The following is a 26,655-nucleotide window of genomic DNA, read 5'->3' as shown; positions in this document are numbered from 1 at the left end:
CCCCCCGGACCTCAAGGCGTCGTGCCCCAAGTCCTGCCCCACCCCCCGAACCTCGAGGTGCCGTGCCCAAAGCCCCATCCTCCGAACCTCAAGGCGCCATGCCCCCCTGGACCTCGGGGAGTCGTGTTTTTAAGAAAAGACTTAAATGATCAATCCACAAACAGATCAAAAACCCATATCAAGAAAATGAAGTGCAACTGTTGTTATTCACACAGTGACAACATGATTAATATTCTTGTCCGGAAAAACAAATGAGAAAAGACAGAGAGGGACAGCAGAACTAAGCCTTTCAAAAATGAGTTTCACAAGGTGAGACAATGGCACGAAGCTAGCTCATTTACACAATTACTGCCTTTGCGTTAATATACACAATTACATTTTACAAAGCGAAATGCCAAAAGTATTCTCTACCTTCTTGTCCACATCCATCACAGAACATTGGCTATCCAAAATCTTGTCCCATACTAACCCGAGGCTTTTAGTCTTTCCATCAATGTGCAAGTACCTTAACCACTTGTAATTTTGTGAACACAAATTTACATGTCCATAGTGTCATACTTACATCAACTACAGCAAATTATGGGACTACACTATTTTCTAGACGACAGTTAGGCTTTTCTTACTTCTTAAGGACATGAAAGGAATAGAAAGTGGAGAGAGAACAGGCTTGTATCATCATAAATGCTAATAGAAAGCAGTAGAGTACTAGAGTATAATAGGCCTGTATCATCATAAATGCTAACAGGATTGTTAGTCTCCACTCTCTCCATTTCTCTTTGAAATCCTTACCTCCGAAAAAGCAGTAGAGTACTAGAATATAATAGGAAAGCAATCCACTCAAGAAGAACTAGAGTACATCAAGACATATCCATTTCTCTAACCCAAGTCATCAACTACAATTACATGAATTGCTTTATCCCCAAAAAACAAGGTCATATGAAACAACTAAGCTTAATTCCAAACTTGTATTAAAAATTCCTTTAAAGGGTAATCAGCAGGAAATGAAAGAGAGAGCTTGTATTCTGTTCCTTCAAAAACTGTATCTTTGCTACCAGTTATTGTCCCTTTCCAGCAGAAAATGTTGTCTTCTTCAGGAAATGCAGATATTCCAGAGTCACCACTCATCTAAAACAAAATAAAAACAACTTTAAAGTTGAAGAAAATTTCTCACAGAAATAGAAATGAAAAGTACAGAGATTTCTATGATTCCTTAATACAACCAAACAAAAATATATCCAGATGACTATATAACGCTTAAAAACTTACACATAGCAAACAAATGTGTAGATAGATATAATTTGAAACTCATATAGAAATGATCTTGCATAGTGCATACCCATATGAGAAAACACCTAAAATTTCATCATTTTGAGAAATCATCAGAACAATCTTGAAAATCAAATCGAATATCTACAACCCTAACAAAACCATCTCAAGAAACCCAAAACCCAAGATTTCAATAAAAGACTTGAATGATCCAATCCACAAACAGATCAAAACCCATATCAAGAAAATGAAATTCAAAAGCCCCCAATTCAAATTACAAACACACCCAAGAACCATAAACATCAAAATTCAAAGATTTGAGTAAAAAAGAAGACACCTTTTAAGAACAGACTGAGTATCAACAGTCTTTGCAGTAGTCTGTGTCTGCTTTGGTGGAGCAGCAGTTGCAGGAGTATTGCTGTTGTTTCCACTGTTCATTGTTGCCATCAAGATTTGATTTTTGAAGATCAAAAAAACAAGAAAAGAGAGGAATTTGAAGTAGACCCTTTATTCTTCTTGGGTTTTTACAGAAGAGAAAAGGGTTGAGAGAGATTTTGATAACGAAGATGAAGAGATTGTGACAACACTATATAGAAAATTTTCCCATTTTTTGAACGTTATAAAGGTGTTGCGGCACAAATAGGGTGAAACACATTCTAACGGCTAGTTTATAACCTTGGGAATAAAAAATTTTTAGAAAAAAGAAAAATCTTTTTGGCCAGAAAATTTGGCCAGAATGATAGCCAGTGGTATTAGCAAGATTTCTGGCTCAATCTGCAGGAAAGGGCTAATCTTAGAAATGAAGCTCAAACATCGGATGTAAAGCTTGATAACAAGAAGAAGACATGGTGTAAATCGAATCTTACATGAGTTGTTCATGTTGGGGTGAAGTGTATTCAATGGGCTAGGTTTCCATGGCATTCGTGAGAATTTGGAGTGTCTCATGTGGAAACAACCCGACCTCAGCTTGTTGCACCCACCGGCAGACCCGTTTTCAGCACTCACCATTGCAGAGAAGAGCTAAGTCCTGCATTCTGGAATTGAGGATTTAGGAATCTTTATTTCTTTTGTTCTTTTTGTCTTTTAGTTTGTTGTCTTAATAGATGGATTTATTAGCTGGGCTGGGTAATTTGGAAGCCTGGTCCCTTTTTCTCATTTTAATAAAGGGCCCTGGCAGCCCAATTTCGTATTAAAAAAAAAAGTGCAAACAACATAAATTCCACTAGTTTAGGAGCTAATTATCTCTCTTCTCGTGAGTTTTCGATATTACAATTTCTACCATATTTTGGTTTCAGATACATGTACATAACACGTTTAGATACATGTATCTCAGATACATGTTATGCAGATACATCTAATTACATGTATCTAAATATAAAAGGTAGTTTAGATACATGTATCTCGGATACTTGCTAAGTAGATACATCTAATTATATGTATCTAAATATAGAAAGTAACGTAAACACACCAATTTAGGAGGAAATCACGCGTTTTCCTATTAATTTCTTCTCCAATTCTTCCATGAATTTCCTCTCCCAAAAATTTCAAAAAAATAATAAATTTCTTCTCATTTTTTTTAGCATCAGAATTTATTTCTTATAGATACATAATCTTAATTCAGATACGTGTACACTTTATGAAATACACAAATTTTTAATTAGATACATGTATATACACATACAACTAACTAGATACATATTTTTACCACCATCTTTCTTCCCTTTCCCCTTCGTCTCTCTCATCTTTGGCGATAGAAAAAGTGGCCACTAGTAAGAAAATAATAAGTATTTTGCTGTCACATCAGTCCAATATCATACAAAAGTTTGATTCTTCAAGTTATAATTAATTAGATATTAGACTTCCGCATGTTGATAGTCTTAGAGAAGACACGCCCTTTGATGCATTCTTCTACTCCAGTGGAGGAGTCATCATTGTACCGAGAGTATTTTGGGATGCGATGGGAGTGGAAGGATTAGGAGAGAGAGTAGGTTGATCATTTGGAGTGACGATAAATTAGGGGAGAGATAATTTGAATTGCTAATCAACCATAAATTAAGGAATTTGAATTTCAAGATAATTATTCAACACCATATTTAAGGAACTTGTATAACTGATTAAATTTTTTAAAATATATGATATAATTATTAAAACTGATATTATATGTAATTGTTTTAAACTAGAGGTAAAATAAGTATATATGATAGTGAAGTATGTTTAGATAAGTAGTTTTTCCAAAAAAAAAAAATCTATGTTATTTTACATTTTTAAATAATTTTATTATTTTAACTTTAATACTTTTTAACTAAAAAATGGAAAAAAATATCGGTTTGTTTTAAAATTAAAAAAATATTATAGTTTTTAAATTTTCTGGCCATTTAGCACTTCTCTTAAAAAAATAGACTATTTAGATTTTCAAATTATATGGTGATATTGCGAATTGTAATGTTTATTTGGGAAGGGACATGAATGAATACCCCTATATTTAAAGAGTTATTTATTTTCTCATTTAATCAAAATGGACTAGTCGTTGGACTTTAAGCGACTTGTCCTAATTTATAACGGATGGTCAAATGACAGTTTATTCATTTAAATTATTTTATAAAATAGTTAGTCTTTGAGCGGCGTATTTTAAAATTTATTTATTTATTAAGTTTGTTGCTGGAGCTTGAGCGACTTGCCTTTATTAATTTATTTTATGTTTAAACAAGTCACTTTGAGGTAGGTTTGTTCATGGTTATGGTTAAAAAATCAAACCGAATTGCAATTCGAGGTATTCGTGGTTCGGTTTGGATCGGTTATTGATTGAAATCAAAATTAAACCAATCTAGTCGATTTTTTTTAAATTCTAAAACCAAACCAAACCAAACGAAAAAAATAACCGTCGGTTAGGTTTTTGTTGATTTGGTTCGATTTGGTTCAGTTTTTTTGGTTTATTCGATTTGAAAGTAATAGTAATTTTTTTGAGGACTTACGTCGATAAACACAAACACCTAGCACATGAACAATCCACATAAAAGTTATTATCGGTTCAATTAAGCAATTAAGCAATACTAGAGTAATCATTACATGAACAAAGTGTTTCAATTAAGAGAAAGTGTGACTATTTTATGTGAAGTAGGGTAGGTAAAAACTAAAATGGATTTTGATGGACTTGGACTTATGATTGTTATAGTTAGGCTAAAGTGTTGGGCTTGAGAAAATTGTAAAGTTAAAGACTTAAGTTAATTAAAATTTAACAAAATATTTATATTTTATTTATGAATAATATATAAATAATTATAAAATTTATATATCTAATTTATCGGTTCGGTTTGATTATTTTTGCGATTTTTTTAGTAAAACCAAAACCAAACCAAATAATATCGATTTTCAAAATTTAAAACCAAACCCAATCAAATATCGGTTTTTTTAATTGGTTTGACTTTGAGGTAAATGACTAGCTAATAAAAAAATAATAATCAAATGTTCTTTACTTTTAGGGTATGGTTGGTAATTGGTATGGAGGAAAACATTTTTTTTCCAATTTTCTCATGTTTGGAAATGTTTTCCAAATTTAAAGAAAATGACTTCAATTCCAAAATTAAGGAAAACATTTTCCAAAACTCTACTTCTTCCTTTAATTTTTTTTTCTTACCCTATACATACCCCGTAGTCGATCTTCCCCATTCAAAAAAAAAATTAAAAAATTTAAATTTCAAAATATTTTTTGAAAAATGTTTCAAATTTTTAGATATTTTTTACTTCACCCAACCCCCACCCCCCCCCCCCCCCCCCCCCCCCCCCCAAAAAAAAAATTGCTTTTGCAAAATATTTCAAATTTATTTTTTTAATTTTATTTTTTACACCGCTCCCCCCGCCATCCATCACCCTTCAAAAGAAGGCCACCCCACCCATACTTTACGCAATATATCAGTCGAATACATCACTTTACGCGATATATCAGGACGTACATGATGTATCAAGACGTATGCTATGTATCAGGAAGTTGCTTTACGCGGTGTATCAATTTGATACGTCACTTTACGCAATGTATCGGTTGGATACATCACTTTATGCGATGTATCGGGATGTTGAGTGATATATTCAAAATCGAACGATGTATTATGACGTTGAGGATATATCCGAAACTGCGATGTTTTGGAATGTATCCGAATTCCACCAAATTTTAAAAAGATTTTTGTAAGTTGAAAAAGACTAAGAATAAGATGTAATTAGCTCTTAACACTATAAAATTTGTATAAATCTACTTTTAAATATCTACTATTTAATTTTAAAAAGCGTAATTCCCTATGTTATAAAACTTACTCAATTTAATTTTCAAATAGCAAAATATGAAACTATTTTTAAACAGAAAGAGTAAAGAGTTAGAATAACTAGTGATCTCTTGGACTTTGAACCATTTTAATTGACACTAATAAATACACCATGACAAATTGCTTTGACCAAGTATGAATAAGTTGAAAAGTCAAACAAAGCCGGTAAACAAATATTCAAGCATCCAGCATGCGAAGCTTCCTTTTTTCCTGTGCAGTGAACGAGCATGGTTAGGAATTGAAATTATTCGGTTTCTTCATCTATTTTATTTGTCTATTATATATACATTTTTTAAAGAAAATGGTTAGGGAGTATAAATATTTTATCATAATAGTATCTATGTCAATTGATATATGATTTGAAAAAGTAAGTAATTAGTATAAAGAATAAAATATGAAATTGAAAATTCTCTTAATATGCTTAAGTGACAAATAAAAGTAAAAATTTATTTAATATATAGTTTTAAAGTTTGGAAAATGATTTGAAAAAATACGTAATTAATATAAAGAATAAAACATGAAAAAATATTTTTTTTTTGATATGCTTAAGTGACAAGTAAAAGTGAAAAAACATATATATATTTTTAGAATAATGAACATATATTTTTATTATAATAGATAAGTAAAAGTGAAAAAAAAATATTTTTAATATAATGAACAAGTAAAAATCAATGAAGTATATTTTTAGAATTTTGGTCTGAATTTTTGGATTTCAAATTTAATCTTTTTTTATTGGATCTTTTTTTTGAAATTTTAGATTTTTGGATATTAGGAATTCAAAGAATCTATATACTTTCCGCCCAATTGAAATGATGCATTGACCAGCAATTGAGTTCAAAAAAAAAACATACAAACTTTTATAACTTGTGGTTTGAGTCTTCGAGATTTGTATAACTATAAATTATTTCATTATTATTTTGATCTTTTTACTTATCATGTTTTTTTTTTTGCATATTTCTTTAAAAAAAATAAAAATTTGAAGGATAATTTGATAAATTTAAATATTTAACTATCCTTATTTATACTTCGATTACAATTTAATTGTCACACCCCTAACCTGACAGGGAAGGAACATTGAGAATCCATATAAGTACTTGTTAAACATATATATTGAACTCCCGCTAATGATATAACGAGATAGGCATTGAATATATATCAAGATAACTAAAAACAAAATTAAATCTAAAAAGCCTCTAATGAATCTTTACCTTAGTAATTAATAACTTGTGGAGCATGACCCCAACATACTCATCTCTCTCTCTCTATATATATATAATATAGAGAGTGTGTAAAACTTTACTAAATTAATATACACGAAATTATAAAATATTATTATTTTGTAGAGGATTTAATCGATAAATTAATATTTATTGATTAAAAGAGTGTTTTGAGATTCATGTCCTCCAAAATTTAGAAGAAATTGTAGATATCAAAAATCAATGTTGATGAAGAAGTTGAAGATAATGCAATACCTTTGATATCAATTACGCGTAAAAAAACACTTATTACATTTCAAACTCTTCGACCTTTGCAATTTTATGAATTAATTAAAAAAGATAACACCAGAACTTTAGGTGAACTCAACTGGTCAAATAGATATAAATGAAAAATCATCACTATCATTGAAGTCCTTAAGGTTATTGCTAACACTTTGTAGAAGTCAATCGAACAAGCTTCTCTTATACTGCCTCTGTTCCTAATTACTTGTTCACTTTTCTTTTTATAGTTGTTCCTAGTTACTTGTTCATTTTGACAAATCAAGAAAGGACAATTTTTTTTTACCTATTATACCCTCAATTAAATGATTAATTACTTTTAAAAATATAGAACTTTTTATCCACTTCATAATTAATAAGGATAAAATGATAAATTCTTTATGTCATTAATTATTTTTTTAATAAGTGTGTCAATTCAAAAATAGACAAGTAATTAGGGACATGGGGAGGAGTATAATAACTCATAATAATAACTCATTGATAGATATAAAATTATTTTATTTTAGGCCTTTGATCAGACTGGTTACGTTTTGCATTATTGATTTAATAAAATAATCGTCAGAGCACAAATACAATTAAAAAATGTATGGATATATATTGCTTTCAGTCAACTAACATCATACATAGTTCAAATGGTGAATTTTTATGAATCGATATTATAGAGGCACACATGAGTTTCTCCTTAACCAAGTTAAAGGCCCGTTGACAATCCATCAGTGAACATAAACTAGACATTTTTTAACAGGCAGCGATTTTGTAATGCTATTTTATAAATTTCCTGTAAAAATTTGCATGTCCCAAAAATATTCGTATGTTTACACAAATGTTGATGGTGGAAGTGTGGAGATGATGTCCACCTTTGCTTTTTCTATCTCGATCCCTCCGGCTAACATTTTGTGCCCTTACACTTTATAAAGAATATTTAAAATGCGAATATACTTGCTTAAACTATGATTTATACCTCAAATTTTTAAAAACTAGTAAAATTATTCAGCTTAACTAATTTACATGAACTATCAACTAAATATACTTTAAATGGGTAATACATCAAAATAGATAATTACATAATGTCATAGATTAATTCTCATATACAAGCTATTACATATTACTACAAATATTTTCTCTTTATAATAATTTTTTTATGTTAGAGCTGAAGATGAAATCGTGCATTAATTATAATTTTTGTAAATACTATTAGACTTTTTGTATGTATTTAAAAAAAAAAGATTTAAGTATGAAATATAATTTAAATGGACAATTTATTAAAAAAATAAAACGACTAGGATAAAACTTGAAGAAGAAAAATATAGTGAAAGTAATATTAAAAAATTTAGGATAATTTTAGAGATTCCTTCTCGGATTTGATCTCGTAACAATGACTTTCCTTGTGGTTTGTTATACTACATTTACCTCATTTATATTGATTTTTTTTTGCAAAAAGACTTAAATTATTTAATATTAATATAAATGATTGTAATTGGACTAATTTTCCCTTCTAATGTATTTTTCATTTAATTCAATTTTATAAATAAAAGATATCAAAATCCAAAGAAAGTTCTCAATTGATAGTCAACCTTTTTAAAAAAGAAAAAAAAATAGAAGTTGCATTTGAATTGACAATATGTGTTTAAAAGAGAAAAAAATTCTCAATTGATAATAACGTTTATGAAAATATGTGTATATATTATAAGTATCGCAGAAGTATTTTTAGCTCTAAACTTTTGCTCCATATCACATCTAATCTTTCTTGAAGTTCATGTATAACATCATTAAGATATTTTAATCAATTTCAATCATGTCGACTTATTTTTGTTCAATCAAATAACAAAAATGAAAAGAAAAAAAAGAATAAAGAAGAAAAGGAAAGGTTTCAAATCAATTACTAAATTAAAATTTTTTTTATATATTTTTTTAAAAAGAAGATAAATATCTCAAAAAAGATGAAACCTACCCCTTAATTCTAATCGAAGCTTCATTAGGATTTGAAGAAAACCATTTTCGCTTACACAGTACACGCGTCCACCGTCCCCACGACTTTTTTACAGCTGTTTCTCACACGCAGAATTTTTCTATAAACAGCAGTTGAAATCCAGCTTATCAAGATTTTTGTTTTGTTTCTTTCTTTATTGAATTTCTCAAGAAAGTCCTTGAATCTTGTTCTTTAGACAAAAAGATCGAATCTTTACACACACCCATCAAAGAATAACAAAGTATTTTTCAGTTTTCATCGCTCAATTTCCAGTTTTTTGTTTTGATTTTGCTAAAAATGGGAGCTGAAGCTGAGGTTATGGTTCAACTTCAACATACCATCCCTGTGTTGGATGTCCCCTGTTGTTCTGATTTGGTAAGTCTTTTTTCCCCTGTAGCTTGTAATTTTTATTTTTTTCGTTTATTAGTTGCCTTCTTTGAAGAAAGGCTTGGGATTGAGATGTAGTTGATTGTTTGATTGAATTGTTTTCTGGGGTTGTGTTTGTTTTTATGGATCTTCATGTTTTGTGTTTTAGTATCTTCAGGTCCCTTCTTGTCTTGGAAGATTAAGGAATTGATGTATTTGTTCAATGGTGTGTTGGATCTTGATTTCATTTCTGAGCTTAAAAGGAGAAAAGGGTGATACCCTTTAAAAACTTTAGTATATTAGCTTATGTTGTATGATGTTATATCTTTTTGCCATAATCTAATCAATCAAACATATGAATTTTAGGGTTTCAACAAATTATATAAGCTTATTTTGCTGCATCACAATGGATGTTATAATGGACTGATGTTCTAAGCATGACCCCTTGAATGTATTTGCTTATGACATGTGTTTGTTTGAAGCTATTGGTGTTATCGAATTTTGAGTCTTGACGATTATGATAAACCGTATGAGTTCATAAGTATTGGACAAGTATCATTACATGCGCGGAAAAGGTTTTAGGTGTCTGAAGAGAGAACTAGTATGAAAAAGGAATTTTTTTGTGAGTGCTTTTTGTTGAGCTTGAGAGTTTTATGGTTATCAGAGTAGGTGCCATGATGAGCATCCATTTAAAGGAAGCGGTTTAAGGTCCTTTTATTTACCTCATATTTTTCTTGACATAAACGGGTTCAAGAAAATGAGATAAGCTCGAGGGTTTTATAGTTAACGGCTATTGCTAAGTATAGATTGGTGGTCAGAGAAGATGCATCCACTTTCACATTTACATTGACTCTAGTTGCATATGGTTAGCCAGCCACATCGGAAGTGTCTAGTGTGTGTAGGAAAAAGATACCGACCAATGTAAAGTTGGAAATACAGAGCGTAATCGACTTTCAGAAAGTATGGATAATGGATAATAGCTTTTAGTTGCTGAGGTGAATTGAGAACTAGTTGAACCCTCCCAACTAAATAAACTAACTGTGTTTCTTGTCTGATGCGGGTTGTGCTCAAGAGGTAGCTTGATTTAGCCGGCATGTGTCTTATCTCCTTCCACTACAAATTCCTTTAAGCTGTTAAGTTTCTAAGTTAAGGTTGATGGTTTTATAGTTAACGGCTATTGCTAAGTTTAGTCAATAATGTAATCATGATGCGCAGGCAAAAATATTCATGAAAATTCTGGAGTTTCCATTTACACCAACAGTGTAAAGTATCTCTTGGTGGTCAATGAAGATGCATCCACTTTTATATTTAGAATGAATCTGTAGGTGCATGCATGTAATCAGCCATGTTGAAATTGTTTACTGATGGAAAATGACCATTGACCAATGTAGACTGGAAATGCAGAGCTTAATTGGCTTTTTCAATATACTATTTATAGCATTTGCTAAGGTAGTCTGAATAGTTGAGAATTAGTCGAGTCCTCCCAACTAAATAATCCAACTCTTCTTCTTGTCTAATGCGAGTTGTGGTAACTTGGTAGCTTGATTTATCTGGCATGTGGCTATGTTTGAATAAAGAGGATGACAGAGGGGATTGGAAGGCGGGACAAGGAGGACAACAGATTCTTCTTTCTCTTTTGGTCAGGGTGAAGGATTGAGGGAATAATGAGTTACATTACTTCACTGTTCTCCTTCGAAGAACAAATCTAAATAAGCTGTTAATAGTAAGTCTTTAACCAAGTTACTTAGAGAAAATGAGATTCCAATTATGTTTTCTTAGTAATTATACTACTTTAATCCATTAAAATTATCTATATCTTAAGAGAAAACTATTAATGTAATCAAAGATACTTTAAGTATATAGATGAATGAGCTTAATAAGCCTACCTTAGCAAGTGACATAGCATACCAAGCCAAGCAGGGACATCCAAATTTGTTCCGTTTCCACGAACCGAAAAGTTATCCATGATTAAGTCACACCACCTGGATAGTGGCAATTAGAGATGATGGTTGTAAACAAATTAGAAAGCTTAATGAAAAATGAGGTGTTTAAGTAACCAAGTTAACTAAAGAGAAAATGAGGTTCCAATTATGTTTTCTTAGTAATTATACTACTTTAATCCATAAAAAATTTCTATAACTTAAGAAAAACTATTAATTTAATCAAAGATACTTTAAGTATATAGATGAATTATCTTAATAAGCCTACCTTAGCAAATGACATAGCATACCAAGTTAAGCAGGGACATCCAAATTTGTTCCATTTCCACAAACCGAAAAGTTATCCATGATTAAGTCACACCACCTGGATAGTGGCAATTAGAGCTGATGGTTGTAAACAAATCAGAGAACTTCATGAAAAATGAGGTGTTTTCTTAAATTTGTAACCTTTTAAGTTCCTTTTTTGTTAATGCTCATGCTAAGACATTTTAAGCTTCTGTCTAGATTGACAAACTGGTGAACAATTAAGAGTTTGAGAATTCAGATGTTTGGGATGAAATGTTTTATTGAAATGTTATCATTAGAAGTAGCTAACCTGATAAATCATGCTAGATAATTAATTGCTCAGTCACCTCTCACTTGTGAAAAAAGACGTTGACCAGTTGAATGTCTTTTATCTAATTTACTATCTTGAGGCCGCGAAAAAAATTCATCTGCAAACCCCTTCCTTCATTTGGGAATTTTGTTTTTTCAAAATTGAATATATTCAGCGGATGTGCCTTTTGCTCAATATAACTCTCCCCTGCCAAAATGATTAATTCTAGTTAGTGTCAGTTTTACTTTTTCTTGGTTGTGTGCAAGATTAGTCTGACAGACTTTTTTTTCAGGATGTCAAATCCCCAGAGTCAACAGTATTGCAATTCATTCCTAGCATTCGCTCAGGTAGCTTTGCTGATACTGGCCCGCGTAGGTTCATGGAAGATGAACATATAAGGATAGATGATCTATCTGCGCATCTTGGCTCACTCATGAAGTTTCCGAAGCCCAGTGCTTTCTATGGGGTAACTGCTAGTTATTTGCATATGCCTTATTTGTCCCTGTGCATTTTCAAAGGCAAAGTTTGTCTAACATTTAGTTTTATAGGTATTTGATGGCCATGGAGGACCAGAAGCTGCAGCTCATGTGAGAGAAAATGTACTCAGATTATTATTTTCAGACACCGATTTTCCCGAGACTTTAGAAGTTGATGATGCATTTCTAGAAGGGGTGGAGAGTTCTCTTAGGAAGGGGTTTCTTCTGGCTGACCTCGCTTTAGCCGATGACTGCAATGTTAGCAGTTCTTCCGGAACCACTGCACTGACAGCTCTTGTGTTGGGAAGGTAAGATCGTGATTCATTGTGATGCACCTACAAGTAACGACTTTTCCGTCCTGTAGAAAAATGGTTATGGTGTACTCACACGCATAGCTATGTTGCTTTTTGTCTCTTCTTCCGAGCCTTTTATGTCCTTGACTTCATCTTTTGACACTCCTTTCACAGCTAATGGTATTGACTTGTCCAACTACCCAAGTACATGTCATAAGTTATTTACGCCTTACCTAAGGATGCTACTTGATATATGAGAGAGAGAAAATGGTCTGTGTATAGGAATTTGCTGAACTTTGTTTTACCAAGTTTTGTACCATAAATATTGATTTTACAACGAAGTTGCTGAGGGGGGTGAGCATTAGAGTTGACCTGGTTGTTCAATGGAACAATTGCTTAGCTTTGTGCATATATTTGTATTCTTGTTATCTAAATGATACTCTCTTGTGTTTTAGGCTATTAATGGTGGCAAATGCAGGAGACTGCCGAGCAGTCCTTTGCCGTAACGGAGAGGCAATTGACATGTCTCAAGACCATAGACCAAATTATCCGTCAGAGAGGAGGCGTGTTGAAGAGTTAGGTGGATTTATTGATGATGGTTATCTGAATGGTATACTATCAGTGACCAGGGCCTTGGGGGACTGGGACATGAAGCTGCCTCGTGGCTCTGCCTCTCCTCTGATTGCAGAGCCAGAATTTCGACAGATAGTTCTGACAGAGGAGGATGAATTCCTTATTATTGCTTGTGATGGAATCTGGGATGTCTTGTCTAGTCAACAAGCAGTTAGTCTAGTGCGTCGAGGGCTAAGACGGCATGATGATCCTGAACAGTGTGCCAAGGACCTTGTCATGGAGGCCTTGCGGCTCAATACATTTGACAATCTCACAGTAATTGTTGTATGTTTTACTTCCCCTGATCATCAAGAGCTATCACCAATGCGTCACAGGAGATTAAGGAGCTGCAGCTTCTCTGCAGAAGCCTTGTATAGCTTGCAGAGCTGGTTAGACAACAAAGGGAGCCATTGATGGCGGTGTAAGCTGTTTGCAGCTGCCTCATTTGGGCAGAATAAAGAGCAGCTATAGTTTTGGTAGTAAGATCTTCTTTTCTTGCTTTTGTATTTGGGTGGATGTATGTACATACCATTCGTTGGTGAGTTGAGAGCTACACTGACTTTTAGTTTATTATGGCTGTTAGCATATGGCCGTGTTTATGTAACTCATTCTATTAGTTGTACATAATGAACACTTGGTACGTTTTGCTCCGTATAATAACTAGTTTGCAACAAGTCTACTTATTTATGGTGCTAGTGAAGTGAGTTTAACTGCTATCTCCTAGCCATAGATTGCAGCGAGATGATCATTGCACGTCATAGGACCAATGGATGTTATAGCGGCTCTTGGAGTTCTCTCCCAACATGAGTGAGCTTCAAATGGCCTTACTATTTCTTTGGCTCTTCAAATACAGTTAATTTCTTAATGGTTTTATATTCTGTACAATATCTAAGAAGTTACAGTTGGTCTTTCTTTTGCACCTTTAAAAGTCCGTCCCCCATAACTGTACAATTTTTTCGCTTCTTCCCCTAACATAAAAAGTGAGGAAGAGTGAGCCATTACTGATTTACTGGCATGGGTTTAGTTTATACATCATTTAGGTGTGTCAGCTGAGTAGCTCTTAGCAAATGTTGCAGAGCGTTCCAACCCTTCTGCCAACAGGTTTTCAAGAAATGGTTTCAATGCCTGGACAATAGATGAAAAGGTGGAGATGTATTATAAAGTGAAAATTGAAAATCATACTCTCTGCTATCATAATAAATCTGCAATCTCATTATTTGAGATGATATTATACCCAAGCAAGGTTGAGATGATTGCATACTTCTAAAAACTAATGTGAATTACAGTTTCTAATATCGGAGTTAAGAGTGCTTACTGATGCCACTGGAACCAACTAATGTTAGCTGAAAAAAAGGACTTCGCACTAGTCAACTTTGAGTAGTCAAAGACCAAAACGATATAGCAATTTCCGTCAACACATTCTCAATTATGTGGTTGCCTATAAGAAACTAGGAGAAGAAAAGGAGCAAAACAGTTTTTACCCCTTCCTGCATATGGATCTTCCAAGATTATCCCAAAGTATTTGTTGTAAACATTAATGTTTAATAAAGATAAGTTGAAGTCAAAAGGAAAAGGACAAAGTTATGTTTCAAGTAAAATTCTTACTTCAATGATGCAGGATGATGGGCCTTTGGGGAAAAATCGCACAGCTCCCCTGCAATTTGAATAAGGAATTCATCATAAAACTGATGACTTGTTTCAATATACTGAGAATAAATGATCTTTTGTTCATGGAATTCATCAGAAAACATTATATTTCAAGCTATTTTGTTGTTGCCAACTGCCTCACTGAGATACTAGACCAGAAATATTCTGCCAATAGCACCAAAGCAACATGATTTTATCATCTATGGCCTATTGGTCTGATGGAAGAAAAAACTCTTTATGACTTCCACAATTATATGTTCTGTTTAGAATCAACCAAAACGAAACTAGGATGCACACTACCTGTGGGGAAGTCCCTCCTGAGATAACCAGTGGATCTTCTGGTTTGGCTTAGGCTGTAAAACAGAATAAAAAACTGAGTTTAGGATCAAAGAAACATAATGAGCGAAGTGCTTAACTAAAGGGGTATTTTACCTGCATATTTCAAGCAAGCCCTGAATGTTCAATGTTCTGCCCAAAAGCTTTTTACTTCAATGACCATCTTGATAAGTTAGGCTTATCCTCCAAAATCTGGCAAGAGAGTCTAACATCAAGTTCCCTTAGAATAAGATTCAGAAGGTAAGATGACCTGTGTAATGGATGTCTGAAATAATCAAGAACTAGAATGTAGACCCCTAAATTGTTAATACATCTGCATTCAACTTCAATTGTTTTTGGTGAGTGGTTTCTTTATATCCAAAGTGCAAATCAAAAATCTGACAATGATACTCATTAAGTGAAGCACGCATTGAGACAGATGAAGAGATAGTCAAGATGACAAAGAGAAGTAATTCAGGATGCAGGACACCAGCATGGAAACACGACAAAGAGAAGTAATTCAGGATGCAGGACACCAGCATACTAACTACCCAGCAATATGGGAAAAGTACTTAATAACATCCTGGGAAGAAATTGTAAAGAGAGAAGGTAATATTTCCTCCGTTCAATTTATATGACACTCTTCCCATTTTAGAAGTTCCTAAAATGTGTAACATCATTCCCCTAATAATATTCAAGAATTTTGATTCGTTTCACTTAATTTAGACTTGTTCTAGCAGGATAATGTCTAACTATATTACTTTTAACACTTCCATTCATTACTGTTAATATTTTCTTTCTCGACTACTAGTTCACTACTGGTACTTAAAATTTGCATCCAATCAAACAAGGTCATATAAAATGAGCAATGGAGTAATACTTGAAATGCATCATTCCGGATAAAACAGCCAATAACACCATACTTAAACCAACAGTCGTGTAGTCTTAATAGTTTAATTGCAAAGAGAAGGTAATATAATTGAGTACATTTGAAATGGATCTTCGGCTAAGCTCAAATGCAGAGATAACATAGCATTGCGTACCTTTACAGTTGAAATAAAAGGCATCCATTCAGGAATGGCCTCGCTATCAGAATAACACTTATAAGCAACTGAAATGGGCACATCTACTTCCATTTTGATCCTGAGTTCATCATAAATCGAAATTTCTCACAGTTAGATTGCAAATAGTAATCCAAAATAGCACTCAACCACCACATATTTGGCAAGTAAATCACAAAATCGAACAAAAATCTCAGCTCTAAACAAGTATTTGAATACAAAAGAAGATGTCAACTTACGTGCAATCTTGCCATTCCATGACAGGAGAGAGCGGTCTAATCCTGATGGGAGAAGGATAAGAGATCCTCCGGAAGGATCTAGAGATGCTGCAGTTGAATCGGTATGCGCTAATTGACTTTCTTCTTCTTCCATAAAGTGAAACAATGAGCTGATGATTGTGATTGAGATTTGAGTATGTGGGAGGCGGAAGCAGAAGTTGCAGCGGCGGATATGGTAGTTGAAACAGGTACGACGGCGGTTGCAGACATTTGGCGGAGAGTGGAGGACGAAAAGATAGGCATGCATGCCATATGGCAATTAGGCCACTGGATTTCCATGTTTTTTTTATTTATTACCAGTAGTATAACGGCAATACGGGAATAATTTTAAAAATAATATTATGGTCGAATATGTATTGTACTTTTGTTTATATGGAGAAAATCATTTAATTTATTGTACTCCTTCAAACTAGGGGTGTTCACGGTTTGGATAAAAACCGATCCAAACCGAAAAACCAAACCAAATTGATAAAATAAAACCAATTTTATTTGGGTTTGGTTTGGTTTTGGATTTTTGAAAACCGATAGTATTTGGTTTGGTTATGGTTTTATTTAAAAAAAAACCGAAGAAATAACCAAGCCGAACTGATAAATTATATACATATATTTTATTAATATACATACTTAATATATTGTTTTTATAAACAATTTTAAAGATCTTATACATATTTTCATTAAAATTTCTTTATAATTTACTTATTGAAAGCAAAAATGCCCAAGATGAAACATTTATCTTATTGATTTCATGTATATGAGTGTCTATGACAATTCTTCATGGGACTGAAAATGTTATTGTCTCTTCCTTCTAGGCCAATATAGTGAATTTTAAAGTTTTATTGATGGAAAATTTAGTGATCAAAATTTCAGTAATTTAAGTCATTCTAACTATTTTTCGTTTTGAATGGATTGTTGTCACTTTTTTCACATTTTAAATGAATTGTTTCTTTTATTTTTGTGTATAGTTAATAACCGAATAACCGAACCAAACCAAACTGAAACCGATAATCACCAAACCGATAAATGTATATTATATTTGGTTTGGTTTGGTTTTGATAATTTTAAAACCGATTAAGTTGGTTTGGTTTTGGTTATGACCAATAACCGATCCAAACCAACCCGTGAACACCCCTATTTCGAACCCTATTTACTTGTCTATCTTTTATTTCACGAAAATAATAATTGACATAATGAGTTTATCATTTTATCCTAATTGGTCCCTCCGTTTACTTTTACTTGTCATTTATTCCTAAAATATATTTTAATTTTTACTTGTCACTTTTGACCTATCGAAAAAAGACTATTTTGTCGTGTTTTATCATCAATATTAAATACTTATTTTCCAAATCATTTTTCAAAACATTATTTACTAGATGTTAGTTTGATAAAATACATATATCATTAATTATTTTTTGAATGGGTCCCAAATCAAACTGTGACAACTGACAAGTAAAAGTGAAGGGAGGAAGCAATTGATAGAATTCCAAATTTAATTTATTCATTAAAGAAGTTCTATCTTTTTCAAAAACATCAACTTTATAAAGTTTATAATAGGTAATAAAAAATTATTTTTTCTTGATTTGTCAAAAATAACAAGTAAAAAGGGACAAGTTAAAAGTCAAAATTGGACAATTAAAAAAAGAGATAGTATTAACGAATGAGATGTTTCAATTCATGAGTTTTTGTTGCATATTTTTTATGGTGATTAGTAAAACAAGTTTTTCAACACTTTTTAACACATCTTGAATACTCGAATAGTACACTTGTAATTTTCATGTTCATATAATAATGAAAGCAAAACTTCCATTGATGAGCATAATGCTATGTAAAGGCAGAAGCACAGTCGAAGTTGCCCAATCAAAGAAAATACTGGCGTCTCTTTATCGATGTGAGGAAGGGCTTTTTGAACTACCTATTGAGTTCAGTTCACTGCAATACGATATGAATGGGGAGCAATCAAGACTAGAAGTCTGCAATTATACTCGAGCAATAAACAGTGAATGACCATGCAGCTAGATGATCTGTAAGACCATGATAAGAATTAAAACTGCTTGCTCCTAGCTGGCAAGCCATACATTGCAGCTAGATGATTATTGCATGATATAGGACCAATGGATGTTACTGGCATCATTTAGGTGTGTCAGCTGAGTAACTCTTAGCAAATGTTGCAAAGCGTTCCAACCCTTGTGTCAGCAGGTTTTCAGTAAATGGTTTCACTGCCTGGACAATATTTGAAAAGGTGAAAAAATATGTTATAAAGTGAAGCTTGAAAATCAGTCTCTGCTATTATAATAAATCTGCAATCTCATTGTTTGAAAGAGATTTGATGCCCAAGCAAGGTTGAGATGATTGCATAGTTTTTTAAAACAAATGTGAATTCAGTTTCTAATATAGGAGTTAAGAGCGCTTACTGATGCCACTGGAACCAACAGTTGAGGCACTTCATATGAAAATGTTAGCTGAAAAGAGGAGAAGCACTAGTCAATTTTGAGCAGTCAAAAACCAAAATGATATAGCAATTTCTGTCAACATATTCTCAATTGTATGATTACCTATAAGCAACTAGGAGAAGAAAAGGTGCAAACAATTTTTACCCCTACATGCATAGGATCTTCCAAGATTATCCCAAAAGTATTTGTTGTAACAATTAATGTTGAATAGAGATAAGTTGAAGTCAAAAGGAAAAGGACAAAGTTATGTTTCAAGTAAAATTCTCACTTCTATGATGCAGGATGATGGGCCTTTGGGGAAAAATCGCACAGCTCCCCTGCAATTTGAATAAGGAATTCATGATAAAACTGATGACTTGTTCCAATATACTGAGAATAAATGTATCTTTTGTTCATAGGATTGATCAGAAAACATTATATTTCAAGCTATTTTGTTGTTGCCAACAGTCTCACTGAGATATTAGACCCTCTTTATGACTTACAGTACAATGATACAGTGCACAGTTATATGTTCTGTTTAGTATTAACCAAAAAAAAACTAGGATGTACACTACCTGTTAGGAAGTCCCTCCAGAGATCTCCAGTGGATCTTCTGATTTGGCGTAGGCTGTAAAACAGATTAAAACATTGAGTAGCTGAGGTTTAGGATCAAAGAAACATAATGAGGGAAGTGCTTAACTAAAGGGACATTTTACCTGCATATTTCGAGCAAGCCATGAATATTCAATGTTCTGCCCAAAAGCTTTATACTTCAGCGACCACCTCGATAAGTCAGGCTTATCCTCCAAAATCTGGCAAGAGAATCTAACATCAAGTTCCCTTGAATAAAATTCAGATGGTGAGATGAGCTGTGTAATGGATGTCTGAAATAATCAAGAACAAGAACGTAGACCCCTAATTGTCAATACATATGCATTTGACTTCAATTGTTCTCTGTGAGTGGTTTCTTTATATCCAAAGTGCAAATCAAAAATTTGACAATGATACTCGTAAAGTGAAGCACGCAATGAGACAGATGGATAGTAGTCGAGATGACAAAGAGAAGTAATCCAGGACGCAAGGCACCAGCATACTACCCAGCAATATAGGCAAAATACTTAATAACATCCTGGGAAGAAATTGTAAAGAGAGAAGGTAATATTTCCTCCGTTCAATTTAAATGACACTCTTTCCCATTTTAGAACTTACCAAAATTTGTAACATCATCCCCCCTAATAATAATCAAGAATTTTGATTCATTTCAGACTTCAACCTCTAGAGTCTAACACTTCCATTCATTACTATTAACATTTTCTTTCCAGACTACTAGTTCGCTAGTGGTACTTAAATTTTGCATCCATCAAACAAGGTCATATAAAATGAGCAATGGAGTAATACTGAAATGCATCATTCCAGAAAAACAGCCAATAACACCATACTTAAACCAACAGTCTTGCAGTCTTAATAGACTAAGGGGTCGTTTGGTACAAAGATCAATAATGCAGGGATTAGTAATGCAGGGATTGGTAATGTATGGATTAGTAATGCAGGGATTATTTTTATCAAATGTTTGGTTCATTGTTTCTTATCTAGTTTTGTGTGTGGTTTAAAACTCTACAAAAAAAATTCTTTCCAATTATACCCTTGAGTTATTATGGGATTTTCTACTTCATGTAATTGGGTCAAGGTAGATAATTGACGGACAATATTATTTTTTTATAGCATTTTAACTAGCTAGGAGAATAAAAAATTTATCGTCATGTTCACTATTTTCTCACTTAAATTATTTGAGAGTAAATAATTGTCATCTTAATAAATTGGAGTTAATATCTCAAAAGGTCACACAACTATAATAATTTATAGAGAAAATTTATTGAACTTTGTTTTGTATCAATAAATTTAAAAAAAAACTCTTTATCATAAAATAAAATTAAAAAAAAAAAAAATATATATATATATATAGCAAAATAAGTTAAACTATTTTTATACTCGAGGTGATTTATATATATATATATATATATGCGCTCTTGTTTTAGAATACTTGTGTAATGTTTAATGGACTTCCGTTAAGAGGCAATATTTGACTTATGAATTGTTCTTAAATTCATACATCAACATTAGCATATTAGTCGGATTATAATATTTTATATTAATAATAAATAGATTAAATAACTCATATTTTAGAAACAAAAAATTATATCTAAATAATAAAATTTGTAAGCTAATTTATTTTAATAAATTTATTAGTATAAATATAAAACATAAAATCAAGAAAATAAATAAAATGATTAAAAGGATTTGAGGGGGTATTTTTGTCTTTACCTAGATTAGTCCCATGGTATTAGAACTAATACCACCAAATGGAAGGTATTAGTTATACACCCTATACTACCATGTAGGGGTGTATAACTAATCCATGGATTGATTATACATAGACCCAAAATTCCTACCAAACATAATATTAAATAACACATAATACTTGGACTATTTCTCCTAATACTCTCTACCAAACGACCCCTAATAGTTTAATTGCGAAGAGAAGGTAATAAAATTGAGTACAATAAAATTGAGTACATTTGAAATGACTCTTCGGCTAAGCTCAAATGCAGAGACAACATGGCATTGCATACCTTTACAGTTGAAATGAAAGGCATCCATTCAGGAATAGCCTCACGATCAGAATAGCAGTTATAAGCAACTGAAATGGGCACATCTACTTCCATTTTGATCCTGAATTCATCATAAATCGAAAACTCTCACAATTAGATTGCAAATAGACCAAAATAGCACCCAACCACCACATATTTGGCAAGTAAATCACAAGTGAAACCAAAATCTCAGCTCTAAACAAGTAATTGGATATAAAAGAAGCTGTTAACTTACGTGCAATCTTGCCATTCCATGACAGGAGAGAGCGGTCTGATCCTGATGGGAGAAGGATAAGAGATCTTCCGGGAGGATCTAGAGATGCTGCAGTTGAGTCGGTATGAGCCGATGAAAGAGGAGGAGGATGCATTAATTGACTTTCTTCTGCCATTTAGCGAAACAATGAGCTGATGATTGTGATTGAATATGTGGGAGGCAGAAGCAGAAGTTGCAGCTGCGGACATGTTTACTGAAGAAGGTACGACGACGGTTGGAGACATTTGGAGGAGAGTGGAGGACGAAAGGATAGGCATGCCATATGGCAATTAGGCAACTGGATTTCTGATTTGGACCACCATGGACTCAACGTTTTTTATATTCTAGTCCTGTTATATTTTTTTAATCGAAGAACAGCTTGTCTTTAATAATTATTGTAGATGCACTTTAAAAATAAAAAATATATATTTGAAAAACAATATTATTAATTCCCTTGCTTCCGAAGGGAATCTAACAATAAATAATATGCTATCATGTGGCTTCAAAGTTTGAGTAGCATATGGCCGTGCTTATGTTACTCATTTTATTAAATGTACATAATGAACTTTTGGTACTTTTTGCTCCTTGTAATAACTAGATTGCAACAGGCCTATTCCTTGTTGATGGTGCTAGCGAAATAGACTTTAACTAGAATGACGCACTGCAGAATACGCGGTCCTTTGCCATTCTCATTAAACAACTAACTGGTATTCCTACTCCATACTTTCCCTTCGCAGTTGTTGAAGAGCTAATTCGGTTCTTTCTCCTAATATGTAATAACAATTTACATTGACAATGTAACCTGCGTCTTTGAGCTCATAAGTTATTATGCCCTACATCTTCGCACATATCTTGACTATAAGCATGCTAGTAGTTGGATCAGCTGAAATAGGTACACCTACAACGTTTATGTAAAGGCAGAAGCACACGAAGTTGCCCAGTCAAAGAAAATATTGGTGTCTCTTTATCCATGTGAGGAAGGGTTTCTTGGACTACCTATTGAGTTCAGTGCACTGCAATATGATATGAATGAGGAGAAGTCAGCAATTTTACTCGAGCAATAAACTGAATAACCATGCAGCTAGATGATCTGTAAGACCATGATAAGAATTAAGACCGCTTGCTCCTAGCTGACAAGCCATAGAGTGCAGCCAGAAGATTATTGCACACTATACAACCAATGGATGTTAATGGCATGAATTTAGTTTATACATCATTTAGGTGTGTCAGCTGAGTAGCTCCTAGCAAATGTTGCAAAGCGTTCCAATCCTTGCGACAGCAGGTTTTCAAGAAATGGTTTCAATGCCTGGACAATAGATGAAAAAAGTGAAAATGTATTATAAAGTGAAACTTGAAAATTATACTCTGCTATCATAATAAAACTGCAATCTCATTATTTGAGATCATTTTATACCCAAGCAAGGTTGAGAGGATTGCATACTTCTAAAAGTGAATTACAGTTTCTCATATAGGAGTAAGAGTGCTTACTGATGCCACTGGAACCAAAAGTTGAGGCACTTCGTATGAAACTGTTAGCTGAAAAAAGGAGAAGCACTAGTCAATTTTGAGCAGTCAAAAATAAAAAAAATATAGCAATTTTTGTCAAAAGCAAAAACATTTTTCTTCCCCTTCCTGTATTTGTTGTAGAAACTAATGCTTAATAAAGATCAGTTGAAGTCTAAAGGAAAAGGACCAAGTTATGCTTTAAGTAAAATTCTCACTTCTATGATACAGGATGATGGGCCTTTGGGAAAAAATCGCACAGCTCCCCTGCAATTTGAATAAGGAATTCATCATAAAACTGATGACTAGTTTCAATATACTGAGAATTAATGATCTTTCGTTCAAAGAAATATAGAATTTATCAGAAAACATTATAATTCAAACAACTCTTTGAGACTTTCAGTATAATGATACAGTTCACAGTTATATGTTCTGTTTAGAATCAACCAAAAAGAAACTAATATGCACACTACCTGTTAGGAAGTCCCTCCAGAGATCTCCAGTGGATCTTCTGGTTTGGCGTAGGCTGTAAAACATTAATAAAAACTGAGTAGCTGATGTTTAGGAACAAAGGAATATAATCAGGGAAGAGCTTACTGAAGGGAGATTTTACCTGCATATTTCGAGCAAGCCATGAATATTCAATATTCTGCCCAAAAGCTTCATACTTCAGCGACCATCTTGATAAGTCAGGCTTATCCTCCAAAATCTGGCAAGAGAGTCTAACATCAAGTTCCCTTAGAATGAGATTCAGAAGGTGAGCTGAGCTGTGTAATGGACGTCTGAAATAATCAAGAACTAGAATGTAGACCCCTAATTGTCAATACATCTGCATTCGACTTCAATTGTTTTTGGTGAGTGGTTTCTTGATATCCAATGTGCAAATCAAAAAACCACCAATGGTACTCATTAAGTTAAGCACACAATGAGACAGATGAAGAGATAGCCAAGAAGTAATTCAGGATGCAGGGCAACTGTACACTACCCAGCAATATGGCAAAAATACTTGATAACATCCTGGGAAGAAATTGCAAAGAGAAACGGTAATATTTCCCCCGTTCAATCTATATGACACTCTTCCCATTTTAGAAGTCCCCAAAATGTGTAACATCATTCCCCTAATAATAATCAAGAATGTCAATTCATTTGTTTTAGACTTAAAAGAGTATTCTCTAGCAGACTCATTTCTAACTGTATACTTCAAGACTTCCGATCATTAGTTAAAATTTTTCTTCCCCGACAACCAGTTTACTAGTGGTACTTAAATTTTGCATCCAGTCAAACAAGGTCATATAAAATGAGCGATGGAGTAATACTGAGATGCATCATTCCGAAAAGGCAGCCCATCAGACCATTCAAACAGTTGTGCAATCTTAACAGTTTATTTGCAAAGAGAAGGTAATACTTATAATTGAGAACATTTGAAACCTTATAAGCTCAAACGAGCAGATAACATGCCATTGCGTACCTTTACAGTTGAAATAAAAGGCATCCATTCAGGAATGGCCTCACGATCAGAATAGCACTTATAAGCAACTGAAATGGGCACATCTACTTCCATTTTGACTCTGAATTCATCAAAAATCGAAAATTCTCACAATTAGATTACAAATAGTACTCAATAACCACATATTTGGCAAGTAAATCACAAAATCGAACAAAAATCTAAGCTGTAAACAAGTAAGATGCTAACGTACGTGACATCTTGCCATTCCATGACAGGAGAGAGCGGTCTAATTCTTATGGAAGAAGGATAAGAGATTCTCCGGGAGGATCTAGAAATGCTGGAGTTGAATCGGTATGTGCTGAAGAAGGAGGAGGATGATGCACTAATTGACTTTCTTCTGCCATGAAGCGAAACAATGAGCTGGTTGTGATTGAGTCTGAGTATGTGAGCGGAGGAGGAGGCGGAAGCAGAAGTTGCAGCGGCGGACATGGTAGTTGAAGCAGGTATGGCGGTGGTTGCAGACATTTGGCGGAGAGCGAAGGACGAAAAGATAGGCAACCACGCCACTGGATGTGTGATTTGGACCACCACGGATTCATTATTTTTATTTAATTAATTATTTTTAGTCAATCAGATATTTGCTTCTGTCGTTTCAAAAAATGTGACGCTTCTTTTCATTTGGAAGCATTATGCATCTCTTTTAAGAGTAGATTGCTCAAATTTATGTATATAGTAATGTTTATCTTCACTACCCAATTTTCTATAGTTAAGTTACATTTGAGCAATCAATTCTACCTTTTAACTTGGGTCACATACCTTTCTGTCGATATTTTCAATCAAAAAAATAATGTTAGAAGAGGAAAAGATGGATTGAACAAGTTTCGAAGAGATGATTTGATAAGATATGATTTACTTGCAAATTATCAAAGAGATGACCTTAGGCAAGGAGATATAAAGGTTGAGAATTACAATAGAAGGTTTAGTAGATTAAACGTTGTCTAGTTTCATTTTTAGTATTAATGTTATTACTCCTTCCGTTTTCAAAAGAATGACCCCATTTCCTTTTTGGTGTGTTTCAAAAAGAATGACCTCTTTTCTTTTTTGGTAACATTTTTATTTCAGTTTTTCACGTGGCATGTTTAAAGCCACAAGATTAAAAGATAATTTTATACATTTGACATAACTTTAATTTAGGACCACAAAATTCAAAAGTCTTATTTACTTTTTTAAAATTCGTGTCAAATTAAATTAGGCCACTCTTTTTGAAATGGAGGGAATATTACTTTCTTACTATTTTAATCTTCAATTTTAGTATTATTTGATGTTTCATTTGCATCAATTAACGTACTTTTTTCTTGACATTATCATTTGTTCTCTTTTTCATTATTTGTTGCTACTACTGTATTTGCTTTGCTTTGCATATTTATTTTTACATTTTTGAGCGGAAATAACCTATCTACTACCTATATGGTAGCGTAAGTGAACTTCCTTTATTTTGGAGCTTCAAATGATATACCTATATAGTAGTAATTTCGTTCAACTCTTCTTTCTCTTTTTTTTTTTAAATCAATAACTAGTTAAATTAGATATTGTCATTTTTTAAAAAAAATTAGTATCTGACAATATTATTTTGAAAGGCGCCTTTAAAAAGATACACTTAATTATATTAGAATCACTAATTTTTAAAAGATGGACCAAATACTAATTAGTGTTCATCACAAATATCTAAAAACAAATATATACATTGGGTT

The 26,655-nt window shown here is 32.9% G+C and overlaps 4 protein-coding genes across 5 annotated transcripts; 1 reads left to right on the top strand and 3 right to left on the bottom strand.

The window, feature by feature from the left end:
* The first annotated feature begins 9,068 nt into the window (after nucleotides 1-9,068).
* On the top strand, nucleotides 9,069-14,237 carry LOC125863282 (probable protein phosphatase 2C 2). The gene is made up of 4 exons (XM_049543468.1): nucleotides 9,069-9,419; nucleotides 12,238-12,411; nucleotides 12,494-12,729; nucleotides 13,170-14,237. Exons 1-4 carry the CDS (start codon nucleotides 9,342-9,344, stop codon nucleotides 13,738-13,740), a joined length of 1,059 nt encoding a protein of 352 aa, XP_049399425.1. The 5' UTR covers nucleotides 9,069-9,341; the 3' UTR covers nucleotides 13,741-14,237.
* Nucleotides 14,238-14,325: 88 nt separating this feature from the next.
* On the bottom strand, nucleotides 14,326-25,561 carry LOC125863301 (uncharacterized). 2 transcript variants are annotated; one of them, XM_049543499.1, is made up of 7 exons: nucleotides 25,155-25,561; nucleotides 24,926-25,025; nucleotides 24,071-24,166; nucleotides 23,931-23,983; nucleotides 23,676-23,724; nucleotides 23,443-23,490; nucleotides 14,326-14,451 (listed from the first exon to the last, which is right to left on the bottom strand). In XM_049543499.1, the coding sequence occupies exons 1-7, from the start codon at nucleotides 25,427-25,429 to the stop codon at nucleotides 14,359-14,361; spliced, it is 714 nt and encodes a 237-aa protein (XP_049399456.1). In that variant the 5' UTR covers nucleotides 25,430-25,561; the 3' UTR covers nucleotides 14,326-14,358. The 2 variants fall into 2 exon arrangements, with proteins under 2 accessions (XP_049399456.1, XP_049399446.1); XM_049543489.1 differs by lacking the exon at nucleotides 14,326-14,451 and adding an exon at nucleotides 23,079-23,260.
* On the bottom strand, nucleotides 15,084-16,908 carry LOC125841922 (uncharacterized; the record flags this gene model as incomplete). Its single annotated transcript, XM_049521115.1, has 4 exons — nucleotides 15,084-15,326; nucleotides 15,406-15,501; nucleotides 16,332-16,431; nucleotides 16,589-16,908. Coding segments are annotated over 3 exons (465 nt in total), but the record flags the coding sequence as incomplete, so codon positions are not given.
* LOC125863292 (uncharacterized) lies at nucleotides 18,567-22,318 on the bottom strand. Its single transcript, XM_049543478.1, has 7 exons — nucleotides 21,937-22,318; nucleotides 21,684-21,783; nucleotides 19,770-19,865; nucleotides 19,629-19,681; nucleotides 19,343-19,391; nucleotides 19,036-19,083; nucleotides 18,567-18,844 (listed from the first exon to the last, which is right to left on the bottom strand). Exons 1-7 carry the CDS (start codon nucleotides 22,230-22,232, stop codon nucleotides 18,752-18,754), a joined length of 735 nt encoding a protein of 244 aa, XP_049399435.1. The 5' UTR covers nucleotides 22,233-22,318; the 3' UTR covers nucleotides 18,567-18,751.
* Nucleotides 25,562-26,655: the final 1,094 nt, after the last annotated feature.

This window comes from Solanum stenotomum, chromosome 1 (genome assembly GCF_019186545.1).
Source record: "Solanum stenotomum isolate F172 chromosome 1, ASM1918654v1, whole genome shotgun sequence".
In the NCBI taxonomy this organism is placed as follows: Eukaryota; Viridiplantae; Streptophyta; class Magnoliopsida; order Solanales; family Solanaceae; genus Solanum; species Solanum stenotomum.
The sequence above is the reverse complement of the archived record's forward strand: the minus strand, read 5'-3'. Positions and strand labels throughout refer to the sequence as shown.